At 45.7% G+C, this 19,267-nt stretch overlaps 1 protein-coding gene across 1 annotated transcript in view; it reads right to left on the bottom strand.

Annotated features, from left to right (window-relative positions):
- The window catches only part of LOC119169735 (MAM and LDL-receptor class A domain-containing protein 1), a 269,301-nt gene that overhangs the window by 82,890 nt on the left and 167,144 nt on the right, over positions 1-19,267 (bottom strand). The window contains exons 46-49 of the mRNA XM_075886845.1: positions 14,451-14,549; positions 12,038-12,192; positions 10,850-10,934; positions 2,283-2,441 (exon numbers count right to left, since the gene is read on the bottom strand). Of these exons, the coding sequence (XP_075742960.1) occupies positions 2,283-2,441; positions 10,850-10,934; positions 12,038-12,192; positions 14,451-14,549 (498 nt within the window). The remainder of the gene's footprint in view (positions 1-2,282; positions 2,442-10,849; positions 10,935-12,037; positions 12,193-14,450; positions 14,550-19,267) is intronic.

Here is a 19,267-nt window from a genome sequence, read left to right as displayed (position 1 = left end):
GTCCCGTTTGGCGTGAGTACATTCATTTACCTTCAAGAAGATGCATCGATGCTTTTCTTAACCTGCCCTGCGACGTGGTCATCCGCCCCTTTCAGAAAAAAGGCTTTGCATAGGAATTCGTTCGATGAAGGCGACTGAGGGATTTACGCGCAAATGCACTCACCAGAAGAATTTCAGAGCCGGTAGTAACAGTGCATTTACGCTGCTGCACACTTGGTCTATGCTTTTATAATTAATTACGGATGAGCGCTTTGTAGTGCGTTGGTCTCTAAACCACGAAATTATTGCGCGTGCCCGCATGTGTGATGCCTGGTGCGATTCCGAGCTCCCACCTCGCAATATTATCAGTTAATGATACGCCTATAGTATTATTCATGCCATCTGCATCGAGTTCCTTCCGAAGCACTTGCGAGGTCAGGAGTGGTTCCGTTTATATTACGACCCAATCATATTTTATTAAATAGACATGCGCTTGCGCCTCTGTCTTCCTCGCCCCAGTATATTTCTAGCAGATCTCAGTGATCATGGATTACCAAATCAACCAGCGATAAATCCTTCTAAACTTACCTCTCTCTACTGGATTTTCCGCAAATATCATTTCTGTCTCCAATTATTACCACAAAAAAAAAGACAGGTGTGGGATTCAAGCTGAACGGCTGCTCGTTACCCGAAAGGCCTGGCTTTGTTTTCACCTCAAAACCTATACTATTGTTTTCATTGATTACGAGTTCTCACTGCCCCGCCACGGTGGTCTAGTGGCTAAGGTACTCGGCTGCTGACCCGCAGGTCGCGGGTTCAAATCCCGGCTGCGGCGGCTGCATTTCCGATGGAGGCGGAAATGTTGTAGGCCCGTGTGCTCAGATTTGGGTGCACGTTAAATAACCCCAGGTGGTCGAAATTTCCGGAGCCCTCCACTACGGCGTCTCTCATAATCATATAGTGGTTTTGGGACGTTAAACCCTACATATCAATCAATCGTTCTCACTCACAAACAACACCAACGTTTCGCCAGAAAGCACAGCCGATGCCTACAACAAAAATTTATTTGACATGGGCTTTTTACCAATCTCATTAAAACTTCGCGTTCGCATGCCAGCACAACTGAGAAAACCGCGAGACCTCTGCGTAGCGTAGCAGTTACGGCACACGACCGTTGACCTGCTAGTCGCCGGTTCGAAGTGTGGCAGTTTGGCTATAGTTGGTACGACAAGACGATAATTATATCGCGAGAGCAGAACGACGACAAAGAGACAAGAAGGACACGAGCGCTATTTATGCCGTGGTGATCGCATAAAGGCGAAGTGCTTGAAGCCCGTATACTGTGCGATATTAGTGCACGTTAAACAACACGAGATGGTTGGAATTTTCGGGCCATGCTCTATGGTACCCTTCATAGTCAGGCCGTGTTGTTTGGGGACGTTGAACCTCAGTTATTATCATACGGAAAAAGCGCAACTCTGCAATAACTGATAGCAACAGTCAGTTGCCTTTAGTGATGATTTCAATTGAGTTCTATCAAAATTTCAAGTTTTTTTATTTGGGAGATTGTAATTCTTCACAAATATAGAATAAGCTATAAACACTACAGAATGATTGCTTCTCTCATGATGCCATTTATGCCGAACGGATATTCATGCCGATGATTGATATGTGGGGTTTAACGTCCCAAAACCACTTCATGATTATGAGAGACGCCATACATGCCGATGAAAAAGATTTTTTTTTGCTACTGGACTGTATTTGTTGCTGAAGCGTTTGTTTTCTAAACATCAGGAAAAACTTCTGAAGGCATGCGCAGCAACCCCGCCTAAAGTTTTGCGGGGACATACGAGGAATACCACACTAATTATCATCTGTGTATGATCGTTCTGTAGTGCTACATGAGCTGGTAAATGACAGCATAGCAATTTCAATTTCTTCCTAGGAAACATTTTAATGCCACTTACGTAAATTCCGGGTACGGAAAATAGTGCTTTGACGTTTCTTCATTTATTTCATCCCAGTCAGCTGTGCATTACGATGTGAAAATGACACTGCAATGCTTATGCCTTTTGCAAGTGTATGGGGTCCCTCTTAGTTGATCAAGCGAAAGCTGCAGCCTCCTCCTCTCCTCCTCGCTGTCAACCCACCAAAGTTTCGTAGCAGCTATATATCAACATAAAATGCGCAAATGTGAGCTTGTATGCATGTTTCGTACTAAACAAAGGATCATATTATCAGAAGCCTTGAAAGGTGAACAATATTATTCAAGTAGAAGAAATGTGACAAACACTGTTCTGTACCTCTAAGAGGTTCGCTGCACGGAGGCCGCCATGAGAGCCCAGGATATCCAGGATCTTCAGTTTGGAGAAGCCATTCAGAGTCATCCTCAAGGTTCTCTGGGAACCAGCCACAGTTCATGAAGTCCAAAAAGTCGCAGCTTACGTGAAGAGCAGCCTCCCCTAATGAACGTAAAAAGGTATGCCTGCATATCAGTTTTCAACATTTTAGGTGTAACTGCTATTTTGATTGATCGTGTGTTAATAAACGCAAACGAGAAGTGAAGAGTCACGTGGTACACTTAAAATATTTCGCGAATGTTGGTTGGTTGGTTGGTTGGTTGTTCCTCAGAGTCCTGGTGCAACCCACCACGGGGGATCGGCCATAAAACGGACGGTGCTTCATTTGTGAGGTGGAGTTGTTTTACCACCATGAGTATTTAGATAACGATCTTTAAACACAGAACCAATTGGTAAACGATAGATTAGAAATAAAATAGAGGTAACACAAAGGACTAACAGGCTAATATGGTTTGAAATAAAGTGAATTTATGCCTCAGCTTAACATTCTAATTGTTTTGTTGCCTTCAGAAAATCGCATACGGCCTCGCAAACATCCCTGTGGCTAAATCCCTTTTCAGTTGCTTCAAAGGAGAGGAGCACCTACGCCTGTTTTTTTTTTCAAGAAGTAATATGCTATTAACAAGCAGAAGCAGTCAATGTGGACGCTGCTGAGTATGCTCCAGAAAACCTTGATTAACCCTAGTGGTCTGGAAAACCAGGTTATTGTTGGAATTTTTTAAGCGAACGTAATAAATATCTATGTTTCGATTTCACTATAGCTGTCTTCACTGCTCAAGACATGGCTATCGTGAACATGAAATGTAGGTATTGAGGGCTTTCGATCATAAAATTCAAATAGACCCCTCAAATTAAGCAATGCAGTCGACGAGTAGCTGTGTGTATATTTAGGGCGAAAGATGTATTGACTCATGTGCCGTAAGGTCCTTCATGACGCCGCATTGACCTTGAGCCATGGAAAGTTAAGGTACCCCCAGCCGTTCTTTGCAAAGTAAAATTCGTACAACACAAGACGTGAGAGAGAAATTGAAGTCTCTTGGCTCCAGGCAAGCTTGGACGCCCCAGCCACAGCTTCTGCTCTTTCGCTGCTGCGTCTCTGTCGTTCGAAGTCGCACCCCGACATCCGCTTCGGAGAGGCGTCACTGCTGCACCTGCTTAGAGCCTGGCGGCTGTGGTACCCCGTCAATCGACGATGGTTTTTAAGGGGTACTAAGGCGAAAATTCGCAGACGACATAGCCTGCGCTATCGATTCTTTTGAGCATGAATACACAGTCTACGAAATCTCAACGTCAGCGTGCAACTTGAGTAAAAGTCGGTTTCTATGTGATGTTGGGAATCCTACTCTCTCCACTCGGCGCCCGAGATTCACTACCCCAGGTGGTATAGAAAAAAGCGAGGACGTAATGTGCGGCCGCTATGCAAATAGAAGTGATTGGCTTGCTAGTCTCTTGACGATGAAGTAGAAACGCTTGAGAAGTTGCAGGAAGGCTGAGAAAATGCTATAGTTACAGACGGCATGAAATTTACATAAATCCGGACAAAAAAGCTGCAAAAAAAGAAGAAAACACTTTTGAAAGGACCGTCTTCTGCAGGGCGACAAACCGGGATTCGGCAGAGCCAATGGTGCCCAACACCTGAAGCCTGGTTCAGAAAGCCTGGCGGAACTCCGGGGTCTTTTTTTATTCCTTCGATGCTCCAGCCACACACAAATGTTGGCGAATGGTCGCCTCTATAGAGCTGAGCCTCTAGGCTCAGCTCTATCGCCCATGTAATAAAATTCCTCGCCGGTGAAACTTGGAAAACATCCGTTTCAGCCATGCTTAAACTGTACAAAGCGCTCTTTTTGGGGTGTTTTCAATTTAGCACACCCGTGCTTTCAAATGCCGGAAAAACCAGCATCCCGGCAAAGTGTTCAAGGCCAAGTTCTTTTCACATGATTGGGATCGCCTATGTGGGTTGAGATGGTCGCAACTATTGCCATTGCCAGAGACCACCCGATTCCGATCTATATAACTGCAGACACACTCCAGGCGCATATTCGCCATAAATTCAGACTGCCTAACACTACCTTGCTAGTGTGCCACTAGAAAGACCGAAAGCAGAGTGGTGGGGCTAGCCAGCATTCCACATCCTTGAGATTCTCACCCGCAACTATACCGCTATAGCCGGAGTGGTGCCTACAAAGACCCCATGCACACCTTGAATTGCCGGGGATATACAAAAAGGCTAGCATGTCATCAGTAGTCCTCAAGAAGATCTCATTGAACCTTTTGCACATATCATATTAAAACCTAAGTCATATCTATATGGATGGTTCACTCTCGGGAAGTTCGATGGGCGCTTTTGTGATTTCATCTCGGTCAAATAATTCCATGACTTCACACGTCAAAACATCTACAGACTCCGAGCTCACCAGCCTTCTAGACAAAATTAGATTTGTTGTGCGAGAATTTCCTGCTAAGTGGGCTATCTTTTGTGACTTCAAGGCGTCCCTTCAATGTATGCAAAGTCTACGACGCGGAAACTACACCAAAAGGTATCTCAAATCAATAAAATCTGTCATTGCGCGACTAACAAAGGACTTGACATAATATTTAAATGGCTGCCTGGTCACTGTGGGATGGGTGGTAACCACCTCGGTGACAACTCTGCCATTTGTGTCCACGAGGAGCACCCACACTGCTCATAACCAGGTCAAGGGTTGATGCCGCAAAATAACTTCACCCCATCACGCATATTACCACATTAATGGATTGGAATCTTGCACAGAACTCCACTTGCTGCCCACAAAATCTGGCTTCATTACTCCAATCACAGCTACCATCAAAGACTTCGCGACGAGATGCTACAATGCTGTATCAGTTGTTGATCAGCGTAACCTTTACCAATTCATGAAGTTATCGCATTCTTAAGGCTGACTCCCCCAACTGTGATAACTACCAATTTGTAGAAACTCTCTACTATGTCCTGTGCCATTGTCCAGACTTTGAAGAGGGTCGCCGGTCTCTCCAGTGTGCCTTAAGGAGGATGGATCATCGATCTTTTACTCTGGAGACGATTTTGGGAGCGTGGCCTTCAAGTACTTCAGCACAGAAAGCCACGTGAGCACTTCCACAATTCTTGAGGGCAACATTCTGTGCGACCGCTTGAGAAACCTTAACTGTGTGTGCTACGTGCAATGCGTAACTCCTCGTCACTCTTTTTCTCCCTCCTTCCTCTCTCCCTCGTGTAGGGTAGCAAACTGTACTTAGTCTAGTTAACATCCCCACATTTCTGATATTTTTTCTTCTCTTTCTCTTTCTTCAATGAGAACCCACCACAAAGACGCCACCTCCGTGCACGTAAGGGCTCATGCCCTCTCTCCAAATAACACAACGAAAACGGAAATAAAACAACACTAGAAAAACTTGGACATGTATCTGCATGTTACACAGCAAACGTAGTCGAAATACGATAGTTTTGCGTCTGGAGATAGTGAAAATAAACGTTTATTTGATGTAATGCACAATGAATTCGGTGAATGGTATTCTGGAGGCGCTGCGTTACAGTGTCTCGAGCGTGCAGCGGAGGTAGAGGAGCGCATCAAGTCACGTCACGTGAGACATGCGCGCTATCTGGCATTTATCTTGGAAAACAAAGCGCGTGGCCTGCCCACCCGTCTGGGAGGTGATAAGGTGTAAAACGCAAGGCGACGGCTCGGTGCCACCACTGTGCCGTCTTAGCAAAGCGTTGGAAACACTTGCCTTTTCGTGCAAGCGTAGCATGGTCAGCGCAGCGTGATAAACGTTACGGTCCTTAGAATTACTTATGTATGTCTTTCCTAGTAAAATACACACATACACAATATTGACGTGTTGCTATGGTACCTCAGATAAGCCGAATAATTGCTTTTCAATTGACAATCGCACAAATAAGAACCCTGATTCTTGAGCAGTATTGGTGGGTGTAGCGGACGGGGTCGGCCGTTTGTGGTATCATTTGAATGCCGTTTGGGGTGGTTACCGTTAGGAGCGGACAAACAGACAAATGTACAGAGAGACAGAGCAATTTTTTTGCGTCGAAGGTCCCCAAGAAAGACTATAGCGTTTAAAAGTCGTAAAGAGAGGAGCAAGCTCAGCGGCGCACAACCATCTAATCTTAAAGCTATGCGTGGCGGGATTTGCCGCCATAGGAGCGGCATCCCTAATACCACGTCAACTTCTTGATGACAGGACCATAATCCGCCTGTCCTCTGTGCGCCGTGAGAGGAACCACTCGCTGTCCGAACGTGCTTCCGTACTCTGTGCCAGAAGTTCCGTGATGCACTGTGGAAGCTACACGTCTTCTCAACCAATCAGGAGGGCGAGCACATTTAAGTGTATCCTTCCACGGCCTGTCGTCTGCTAGCAATTTGCGCTGCAGCGAAAGCGGCAAGAGCGTCTCGGGACACTGTGAAACTGCGCAGTGATATTAGCTGTAACTGTGAAAGCGGTTGAGTAATATCCTCAGCAACGTGAAAGCGTGCGTCTTCGAGATGACTGCACGTAGACATTTTGAGGTATACGGTTCAGTGGCTCATGTTTCGGTGGAAAGCACCGCACTAGCCAAATTCAATATGAAAGCGCCACGCTTCCCCAGATTTTGTATACGCATGCCTATGGGCATGCAAATTGCCACTCGCGTCCTATACGAAATGATGGCTATATTCCCTGTGCCTCGCTGTGCCTATCGAGCTTTGCTACCCACTTGTACAGCACACGCTCGCTGCCGTTGGTGGATGCAGCCGTTTCCATAATGAGAGAGCTCATGCTTGCATCTCTGCCGCCCTCTTTATGCAATGTCCCGAACACATTTAGAGCCAAGTGCTTTGCTCCTTTGTCGTAAAAGCTGGTCCGGGAACAAAATCGCACAGGTGAACCAGGCGCCGCCATTTTGACAGGAGTGACCAAATCTGGCACTGCGAACTAATCATAACCCAAGACTGGGTCCTCGCGGCGCTGTGAACGCTCGGGCTGTGCGGAATACTCATAAAAGCTCAGACAGTGTCGTACCTTATAAGTAAAAACATAACACATACGAGCCACAACACCGTTATCTTTTTCGTCATTTACATGTTATAACAAGTACAAGCAAGAATTCTTTCTTCTGTATTATGAAGCCACAAAAACAGTTTATATACAAAAAATGCGACAAAATCGTCATAGAAATCACAGCAGCTACAACACGCAGAGAAGCCTTCGAGCAAAAATCCTCCTACGAGACCGCTTGCAAAAGTCACGAGGACAAACAATGGGCTACATATACGGGGCACTACATCTCGCTTCGCAACAACCTGCGTTCGAGGGTCCTGTAGCCTTGGCTCTGCTGCACGGAACTTCTGAAACAGAGTATACTTACGACCTCATTTGAAAGGATTAGCGCGGAAGGATTAAGACATGGCAATGGGACAACACTCACTAAAGGCGTTTACCGGGTGCCCTATTACTGCGACTTCAGCCACGATTTCACGTGTCGTAAGCCCGCCAGCATCCGAGAGCCACCAAAAGTACGCCAGACCGTGTCAAAAGGCTGACGGCGATCCTTAGGTATCTCAACGCAAACTCGCCGCCTTGAATTGGCGGCAAGCTTTAGGCGCGCGCACAGCAAACCTAAGCCAAAAATGCCATGACGCAATCGGGTGTTGGGGGGGGGGGGAGGGGGTGGTCACAACGAAGTTTCCATCCCTACCCCTTCATCTCCCACGTGGGGGTTGTGGCCTTTGACCTTGGTTAACAAGAACTACAAGCGCTCGATAATCTCAGGTGCCTCAGCACTTCGCAAGGTGCCGTGCGGGCGCACGTTCGTGTCTGTGAGGTCAGCGCTGATCCAGTCCGACTCGCTTAGACTGAGTGCCACCAAAGCAATGCTGCGAGCCGGAGCAAATGCAGCGCAGCGGCTGGCATGTCTCCCCAGGCTTACTCTACAAAGTAAATAAATGTAAACAAAAAAAAACCACGTAACCACTTCTCACCGTGGTCCTACATCTTGCAAGGAAATTATAATTAATATTGAAGCTAGGGCGCATGAACGATGCTTTACGCCGTGCCTTGCGATACTGGCATCCTGCAAGGTGACCTGAAAGTTGACCCCCAACTTTCAAGACGTCACCAATGCGGACGTGCTCCGAGCTGGCACAGCTAGTATTACTACTTAACAGTGGTCATAGCATTTTCGCAGTGCTTGCGCAAGCAAGCTGCTATTCAGTGGTTGTTCACTGCCTACTTTTTAGGTCAGTTAAGTCCTGTTTGGTGATTGCTTGCCAGTATTGTTGACTGTACTGTGACTTTATATTTATTTCAGCGCTAAACCAAAATTCATTAACTTTTCTGCATTGCATTTTGTAAATAGTTCAGGCAGTGTACTTTTATTAGTGGAGCACTTTTTTCACCTGCTCAAACGAGAACGGTATTCACTTTATTGCTTTTTTTTTCAAAAGAGCCTAATTGGCTAAACAGTAATCCCGCATACACGAAGACGTTATGAATGGGACAAAAATTAGAGGCCCACTTCATACACATTCGGAAGTTAGAATAAAATAATTCCACATTATAAGGCTCACCCATAAAATTTCCAGTAGTAAATACTATTCCGCTGCTGATGAAGCTGAAAGTTACGCCAGTAATGTATTTTTTAATTGGCTTTTGTGTTACACTGCTAGGGTATATAAATTAGTGGCTCACTCTAAAGGGAGCCTCAAGCTACGCCTTTTTAGACTATGCCTTTTAAAGTTTTAGGAAACTTTTGTGTTGTTGATTGCATCGGGCATTTTTTTTGTTCAAAATTGGCCATGTGAAAGTATGAGATAAAAAACGCATAGCTATATTAAACTTTATATGCCTGTGTCAAAGACAATTAGGTCAATCATAATGAGACTCGGCATGCTAATAGGTTACGAGGAGACATGTGGTCAAAATTTCAACACAGCGAGCGAATTCAGCTACAAACTGAAACAATTATGTACTGGAAAAATGTACCGTTGCCCTCCCATATTTCCATAATATGAAATTACTAATACTTTGTCAAGTCATTGGTCTATACAGTATTGCAACCCGTAAAAACAATCATTGTCCTTTAGAAAATAACACATGAAATTGTAATGATTAGGGAAATTAGGAAAATTAATTAAGAAAATGCCAAAATATGACAAACGATTCTTGAACTTCGTGCACAAAAAAAAATTACGAATGTTGGCTTTGTCGCGTCTCTCATAATCATATAGTGGTTTTGGGACGTTAAACCCCACAAATCAACGAATGTTGGCTTTTGTAAATTTTTTGCAGAGCATTGTACATGGTAGTAATAAAAAACATGAAAAGGGTATCTGCGAATTTCACATCATCTAATGTGAACACACTATACCAACACTCACATTCAATCAAATAAGTATTTTCTGTAGCCCGAGTAATAACACGTGTTTGTCCTGGGGAGGGGGGCACAAATCGGTGTTCCATCGCGGTTGGGAAAAGAGCACAGCGCTGGCGTAGCGTGGGCGGGGTGGGGTGGGGGGGAGTTTTCGTGTGACCTGAGGGTGCTAAATGTTCCTTCTTCACACCCCCTCTCCCTGCCGACGCCTATATATTTATTTTTGATCTCACAAAAACGGATATGTTTTCAATGTTGGGTGACGCGATTTTAATGGGAGTCACACCTTTTCCTTTACATGCATTTCACAGAATTGAGCAGGTTGTGTTCCCCCTCTAATCACGAATTGAATGTGGGGAAACGTATGAGCATTATACATCAACGTGGTGCGCACATGTTTAATCGAAATCGAAGTGTGCCATCAGTCTCACCACTATCTCGAGCTATACCCGTGCGATAGCCCTTGAATCCCCATGACGTTCCACATCGAATAATTTTGTTGCGCTTGCGTGACGATTCGTAATTGGGGCTCAGCCTCATAACTGATGGTGGTGATGGATAGTTCGAACCTCTCTCACGAATGCTGAGTTGATGCGAATGCCGCGTGTTTTCTACTTCAACTCTAAAAGGAAATCTTCCTTATTTATACAGGTTAGGCATGTTAATCCATCTGTCGCAGCAAATTAAGACCAGTTATTTCTCTCTAGAAATACTTCAGTGTATTTAATACAAATGTATTTGTCGAATGCAATGGTAGCAAACACAGTTAGAAAAACTAGGACATTCTGTAATCCTTGCTTGAGAAAACACGAAGCAAGATGGTCTTGCTTGCACCCGTCTGTATATATGCACTTAAAATACAAGAGCTAGAGGGTTCTAAACCGAAACTCAAAGGAATATAATAAGCACAATTTCCGGCCGTCTCTCAATGGCCGTTCAAGTTGCTGTTGTCTTGGCGCTGTGCTCACACAAGAACGCGCATCGCAGTTACGAGTTTTGACAACAGAAATGCAGGACTACTTTCCTGATAAAGCTATGACAATTATTACTTTGTTTTATAAGAGTAACCCTACTATGAGCCGTAAAACATTCCATCCTCGCAATAGCTGAATACAACAGCTGCACTCACATCCTTCACTTTGAGTATCCGGGTGACACATCTTGTACTCCGCGTTGTCTATGCTCACGCCAGTAGAATTTGCCGTGTATAGGAACTGCAATATAAAGCCACTTCGGTCATTGCTGAATCAGACACGCGTGCACAATTTACCTTAAAATTGCAGGCACCTACTAGATATTGAAAAGGCTGTTTTGTTAACTACGGCATTGTTTATTCGCCTCTGAATTAATTGTGAGATTGTTTTATAACTTCTGAACACATTGCAAGGCGTCTGCCGCAAACAGAATAAAAGGGGCAGAGAAAATTGATTTACCACTAAAGTGGTAAGCTTTGCATGAAGAGGAAATGTTTATATTATCAAAACAAAAATGTAATAAGCATGAGGAAATAGTAGCACCAGAATATAATGTAAAGTAACATTGGCCATTACAGCTGCTAATTGAGGCCTTTAGTATTAATAGGTGAATGGATACCACTGCACTTTTGAATGTCAAAAAGAGAGAACTGTTTCAGATGTTTGCAGTTTGGATTTCATGGCTCCGCACTCTACTGTATTTCTACCATAATTTAACAAGATTTTCAAGCTGCCGTCCTTGTTTACAAACTGACTGCCAGCAACTAACGCGTCCTGTGAGAGGAGAGAATACATGCATACGCATCAATGTTACCACTGAATTTTCACTAAAGGAATCGTTCCGCAATGTATTGGTTTACGTGAAATAAATGACTAACATTTCCGAAACACATACGGTACGTTCTGAGCATTCACGAGTACTGCCATCTAGAATTGTTCGCGAATATTACGCCGATAGTGAATTGATGTTCATAGCTAAAGAAAAGTAAACAGAAATGAACATATTGGAAGCTATAAAATATGTCAAAGCGTCACAATAATGTTGCTGTTTCTGTCGCAACCAGTAGTCGGCAGCTGTCACAAGCGATTCAATTGAGAGATAGACCGAAACTCATGACATTAAAACTGAAAACTCACTCATGAAACGCGTCCCTTGGAAGTTGATAGCAGGAAAATTAAAGCTTCTTTTTTTGCAGTAGCCAAATAGCTCAACAACGAGTAGTAAGTTACATTCAATAGGCTAAATATGTTTGACAGAATCATCTAATCAATGCTTAATTTTCATTACTAGTCAGAAGACAGTTACTCAACCTTCCAAACAAGAGTTTTCATGCGAAGCTCACCCGTACTCCGGCTTTCCAGTTTCCTGTTTTTACTTGAATCTTGACCCATTTCCCTGCGCCTTCTGCTGCGCTGAGTGTTGCTAGAGTCCTTAAAGCATTTCTCCTTGTGCGGTTCACCAGACGATACTGAACTCCAAAACTCAGCTGCGCTCCCCCTGTAAACAGCAATCCGGGAAACACCATTCACAGGCTCTGCGACAAAGATATTGATTTCATGCACGTTTTTTTTTCTGTTTGAGTGGACACTGCGGCAAATTCGTTAACCTGTCGAATGGTACAGCACATCTGGTGTAGTACATAACGAAAAAGCAAATTGTTATAGAATGTCTGTTTTTGAGGCACTTCTTTTTTTCATGTCCGAGGTGTCCTTTTACTGGCTATTCTGATACATCGCCCACAAGCTAAATTTCAATTTTAGTTGTTAAAAATCTTTTTGTTGCAGAAAAACATACTGCTGCCGGAATAAACCACAGATGCTTTAAAAAGTGTGTTAGAACTTGGGAGTTGCAACGCAAGCTAACAAAACAACTTGCTGTTTCATGCAAAGTTGTGGAGGTGTACTCGTAGGTGCTAGGGCATATAGAATTCTACTATGACTGCCGCGTTTGAGGGGAGCATCTTTTGTTTGCACAATGAGTATTGCCGTCATGTGCAATCGGTGTAAGGTAGATGTGCACATGCAAGCTCGTACTTTGAGACTGTGCAATTTCCATGCAGCTGCAAGCGCAGTTCAAATACTTTTATAAAGTGTCACGAAAAAAAATCAATCTCAGTAATTCGTCATATCGCGGTAATGAATATGAAGACAGGTATAAGCCATAACAAAAAGAAGTGGAGGCTGACAAGAATCGTATTACCTGTGTCTAGGACAATTTTATCATTTTTAAATTCTGTTTCTTTTGTTTTTTTGTGCTAGAAGACATCTATGCCATTACGTAGATTCGAGTGGGGCGAGATGCGGCAAAAAACAATATTGTAAATACATAATTTTATTCCACTTGTTACCAATAAACGTCAATGCAGAACCTTTGCTTTTGGTATAAAGCATGTGCTATATAAATATGACTATTGGCTCTAGTTTGAGAATTTATTAGAAAAACAAATTAAAAATGCACAAGGCATGTCATTTGCCCCAACCTATGAAGCAAAACAAACAAGTGCAAAAATTTTTTATCTGTTCAGTTGTTCCAGTAGAGGAGCACTTGAAATCACTATGTGGGCCCTCAAACATTTTTCATAAGTACAGTTATTGCCCTCCACGGTTGAATCCAGACCAACCCAGGTGCACTGTTGCTCTGAAACCTGTTTTCGATCAAACACAATTAGTCTATCTTTCTGCTAGTGTCTTTTTTTAACGCTCGCACTTCATGGGGTTATTTACCAATTGAAATCTAGATATGTTGTGAGGCCTCTTCTTCACCTATTTTTTGCAGTTGCGATGAAGAACTTCACAGTTATTTTGTGACTTTCAATTTGGTCAGCCGGGTTTGTGAGGCGGAGAAATTATGAATTTTATTGCTTATGATTTTTAAATTTCCGAGTAAAAATCAACATTGAAACTTGATTCCAAGGCTTGCTTGTGAACAGATTCAGTTGGAGTTTCTTGCGAATTTTTCAAGCACCTCTTGGGAATGAACGCGGAACAACCTCGACGCCGCGCAAATGGAGTGAGTCCTATCCTCAACAGCAATGACTGCTTTTTCATGTCGTTTTCCTGCCAGGAAGCTAAATGTTATATTCGCTTGCACGTCCGAGCCCTCCCAAACAAATAAATTTATATAGTACATAATTAGTGTAACTAAAATGTTCACTTAATAGGACGTTTTCTAAAGCAACTTGATGGCTTTTTCTTGCGTTTCGCTGTCTGATATGCTGGACTTCAAAAAAAAATTCACTTTGGCCCCAGGCGCCGAATGAACTAAATTTTTGGTGGTAATTAGCAAGAAGTATAAAGTAACAAAATAAATACTTACCTCGCTGTACTGACGCCGTAATCGCTTAATACATGTGTTAGAAAATTTAGTTCAGCAGAACATGAGCCCTTTTTGACGGGTTACTAACACAGTCGCACTAGTCGCCTATTCGTTACGGCACTATTGCCGCAAACAATCATCAAATTGTACACATAAAAACATAGACAAGTACAAGCGATCATTGCTGGAAAAGATAAACAAAGAAAAGCATTTTTTTCTATTAGCTGCGGAGGCCAGCAGAATAACAACGTCGTGTTTTTTTTCCCATGTCTAATTTTGCCCCACCCTATTCTACTGCCTGAAGTGACCAAGCAATCTAATTACTGTATTCGTTCATGCCTTATCAACGCACGCATTCATCTTGAAATCAGTCTTCAAATCGTCGTATCATAGCGAATAAACAGATCGTAAAATATTCGTAGTGAATGGTATTTACTCACTCTTTGAGGGAACGTACGCATAAAATGATATGATGCAAGAGTGTGCAACTTCTCCCATTTTTGGCGTAACCAGAGCTGTGGTGGTGCCCTCAGGTGCTTCTGTAATATAACGAAATATATGCGATAAACAAATAATAAATATTAGACAATACAATAAAAACACTGTTTTTGAAAAGTCACATATGAATGGTACGCAGTATGCTTTACAAAAGAAAATTTTTGGCAGACATGATTTGTATGGAATGGAGCGATAAATATAAAGTTTTGCGCAAATTCCTGAGATCGTGAAACCCGTTTTAGTCAAATGCTGCTGCTATGGTATAATAAAGAAGTGCTTTTCGGATAGCGGGCTAATAAATTCAACCAAAAATCAGGCCATAGATATTGTAGAGGACACTAGTTGCTGTTTTTAACTGCAGTGAAAATATTACGACATATTTGAAAGCAGATAAAGCACTCTTCACGTCAGAGGTATCCAAGTTCTTTACCTTTGTATTCCGCTTATAAAAAGAGTGCTTATTCGTCCAGGCCAATTAATATCGTTTTTATTGAGCACCGGTCAAACGCAGTAGAATACTCTGTCTTATGCTCACCTTCATTTCAGTGCCTGTTGCAACGAATTGAGGCCCTGCGAAAGTTCCTCTTTTTTTTTTTCGTTCAAGCAGTGTTGGTGGTGCCACGTTCCATTTCCCAAGTTTTTGTTATCGTCCGAAAACACCGCACGATTCTCAGCGCAAACCGCGCCTGCAGTTTTCTAGAAGGTTCCGGACTGTAGTAGATCATTTCGATAAGATCACGCCCACTGTGCGAACGGTACAGATTGTTCTGGAAGCTACGCCACCGCCAGCGATAACGCTAGAACATTCGACGGCAAGAGTATAAATGCCGACGCGCTTCGCCGCTTGTCAGTTGTTGATCGAAGGCCGACGCTCCGTTCGCCGCTATCAGTCCGAGACTGCTATCTGTGCGAGACTGCTGCTGTAATTGGACTTTCAGTTTACCGGGCACAGGTTCGCCCAAATAAACAGTTAAATCCTAACACGAAGTCTTCTGTCTTCGGCCACGTCACGACCCCGTGACATCTGGTGGAGGTGCTGCTTCGTTCATGTACCGGACGCCCCCGTCAAGTCGTGAACCCAGCCCACGTCGCGGAGAAGACACCGACACCAACCAGGAGCAGCGAACAAGCCGCCGACAGCAAGGGCTACCACCGGAGTACGGGCTTCTACCAGACAAAGTGCGGAAGACGAAGGCCATGACCGCGACTGCAGCGACAATGACAACCGCAGCGTCCCAGCCCACGATGGTCATGCATCAACCCAGGGAACCACCAATTTTCCATGGGTCATCGTTCGAAGACCCGGAGTCCTGGCTGGAGACATACGACCGTGTGGCCGCCCTCAACCACTGGGACAACGAAGAAAAGCTCCGGCGTGTGTACTTCTACCTGGAAGACACCGCAAGGACCTGGCTAGAGAATCGTGAGTCCACGCTCCGAACGTGGGATGTCTTCTGCGGCGCATTTCTGCAAACGTTCGCGAGCGTCGCTCGCAAAGAAAGGGCCGCTGCTCAACTAGAAACCCGGGTTCAGCTACCGAATGAGAAGGTTGGAATTTTCACAGAGGAGATGACCCGCCTATTTCGTCACGCTGACCCAGACATGCCTGAGGAGAAGAAAGTTCGTTTCCTCATGCGAGGGGTCAAACAGGAGCTCTTCGCAGGACTAATGAGGAATCCACCGAACACCGTCCAAGAATTTGTATCCGAGGCGACCACCATCGAAAAAACCCTTGACATGCGCACCAGACAGTATAATCGTCGCCTGACTCCAGAATGCACTGCTGCTCAAACCAGTGACTCCGAAAACCTGCGTGAAACTATCCGAACGATCGTGTGGGAAGAGCTGCGCAAACTGTTGCCATCGGCGCAACCTCAAGTGGATTCGATCGCCGACATTGTGCGAGAAGAAGTTCGGCAATCACTTCGAATTCCCCATACACCGCTGCCCGAGCCAGAAACTATGAGCTACGCTGCTGCAGTGCGCCACAACGCTCCTCCCCGTCCACGCCAAAACGCCGCCCCGTCGCACTTCCGTCGCCAGACACCACCGCCGCCACCATCCCCACCGACGACCTACCGTTCACCAGCGGGCCAGCGCAGTGCACCGAGGAAAACCGACGTTTGGCGCACCCCTGACCACTGCCCACTGTGCTACCACTGCGGCGAGGCCGGGCACACTTACCGCCGTTGCCAGTACCGACAGATGGGACTGCGTGGCTTCGCCGTCGATGCACCACGTCCGCAGCCAGGAGAACGACCACGTGACATCGCCGACTACCTGACAGGAACTCGGTGGACACCACGAAGCCCTTCGCGTTCGCCGTCGCCCAGCCGCCGCACGTCACCGCACCACCGACAGTACTCTGGCCCAACGCGGGGCCGGTCTCCTAGCCCGTATCCGGGAAACTAAGGGCAGCAACCGGTGGAGGTGCGGTTGCTGTGCGACGAACTACCGAAGATCCTCCGACGACGACGACGCCGCGACGGAGTTTTCCGAACAACACGCCAACCAGGCAAAGCCCTGACGGCGAAAGCTCACTTACTGAAGGTGGCCTGACGACGCAACATGGAAGCAGCGGAACAAGCCGACGCAGCCGTGACCCGACGCCACGCCCTAACTGTAATGCGAGACGGCGAACTAGCGACCTCGACGTTCTTATCGACGGCCACAGTGTGACTGCTCTCGTCGATACTGGAGCCGACTATTCTGTCATCAGTGGGTCGTTCGCCGCGAAGTTAAAGAAAGTTAGGACAGCTTGGAAAGGCCCTGAAATCCGCACAGCCGGAGGTCATCTCGTAACGCCTGCAGGAATCTGCACAGCGAGAGTCACCATTAACGGCCGTATTTATCCTACAGACTTCATAGTCCTACAGCGTTGCTCGAGAGATGTCATCCTTGGCATGGACTTCTTATGCCTCCACGGTGCTGTCATCAACCTAAAAACAAAGTCGATAACGTTATCCACAGAAGAAGCACTACCGCCGCGCACGCCGTCTGGACATCATGCCTTGAATGTGCTGGAAGAACAAGTCACCACTCCGCCTCGCTCAAGCGTCATTATTTCAGTCGGCGCTCCTGAATCACCTGACTTCAAAGGCGTCGTTGAAGGCAGTCAGCATCTGTTGGTCACCCGAAATATTTGCGTCGCAAGAGGAATTGCAGAGCTGCGGGGAGGCAAAGCAACGGTTATGCTGACGAATTTCAGCAATGAGTACAAACATGTGAACAAAGGAACAACGGTCGCATACATCGAAGAAATTGTCGAAGCCACCAGTGCTTTCGCCCTCGCCGATTCTGCGGAACCTGCTCAGAGAAACCAAGCCCCTCCCATAGCTTTCGACGTCAATCCCAGACTTCCGAACGATAAGCAAGAACAGCTCAAGGCCCTGCTACTGCAATACGAAGATTGCTTTTCGTCGTCATCGAAAATTCGGCAGACCCCAATCACGAAATATCGCATCATAACCGAAGAAAATGTCAGACCACTCCGTCAGAGTCCGTACAGGGTTTCGACGCGAGAACGTGAGGCCATGAAAAGACAAGTTGATGAAGTGCTGCGGGATGACATTATCCAGCCGTCCAAGAGCCCATGGGCATCCCCCGTGGTGTTAGTGAAGAAAAAGGATGGGACCCTACGTTTCTGCGTCGATTATCGCCGCCTGAACAAAATCACAAGAAAGGACGTGTATCCCCTCCCACGAATAGACGACGCACTTGATCGGCTCCATAACGCCAAGTACTTTTCGTCAATGGACCTTAAGACTGGCTATTGGCAAATCGAAGTCGACGAAAGAGACCGAGAGAAGACGGCGTTCATAACACCGGACGGCCTCTTCGAGTTTAAGGTGATGCCCTTCGGCCTTTGCTCAGCGCCTGCAACGTTTCAACGCGTTATGGATACAGTACTGGCAGGATTGAAGTGGCAGACTTGCCTTGTGTACTTGGACGACGTCGTCGTGTTTTCCTCGAGTTTCGACGAGCATCTTCGGCGCCTTGAAGCTGTACTTCAAGCCATCAAGACTTCCGGACTCACACTGAAGCCAGAAAAGTGCAGATTTGCGTATGAGAAGCTTTTGTTTCTGGGGCACGTTATCAGCAAGTCTGGAGTTCGTCCCGATCCACGGAAAACAGCCGCCATCGCCGACTTCCCGCCGCCCACTGACAAGAAAGCCGTGCGCCGATTTCTGGGCCTGTGTGCCTATTATAGGCGGTTCGTGAAAAACTTCGCCCGCATCGCCGATCCTCTCACTAACCTTACCAAGGCCGACGTGGAGTTTAAGTGGGAAACGCCGCAGGAACACGCTTTCCAGGAGCTTAAACATCGCCTCCAGACGCCTCCGTTACTTGCCCATTTCGACGAATTCGCCGAGACAGAAATACATACTGACGCAAGCAGCGTAGGTCTTGGCGCCGTTCTTGTGCAGAGGGCTGACGGACTTGAAAGGGTTATTAGTTACGCCAGCCGATCGCTATCCAAAGCAGAAGCAAATTATTCCACAACAGAAAAGGAGTGCCTCGCCATCATCTGGGCTACGTCGAAATTTCGCCCCTACCTCTACGGCAGGCCCTTCAAAGTTGTGAGCGACCACCACGCATTGTGTTGGCTAGCCACCTTGAAGGACCCCTCAGGTCGCCTCGCACGATGGAGCCTGAGACTTCAAGAATATGACATTACTGTCATTTACAAGTCCGGCAAAAAACACTCCGACGCCGACTGTCTCTCTCGTGCGCCTGTCGACCAACCGCTACCCGACGA

The sequence above is a fragment of the Rhipicephalus microplus genome, chromosome 2 (assembly GCF_043290135.1).
Source record: "Rhipicephalus microplus isolate Deutch F79 chromosome 2, USDA_Rmic, whole genome shotgun sequence".
NCBI classification, from domain to species: domain Eukaryota; kingdom Metazoa; phylum Arthropoda; class Arachnida; order Ixodida; family Ixodidae; genus Rhipicephalus; species Rhipicephalus microplus.
The sequence above is the reverse complement of the archived record's forward strand: the minus strand, read 5'-3'. Positions and strand labels throughout refer to the sequence as shown.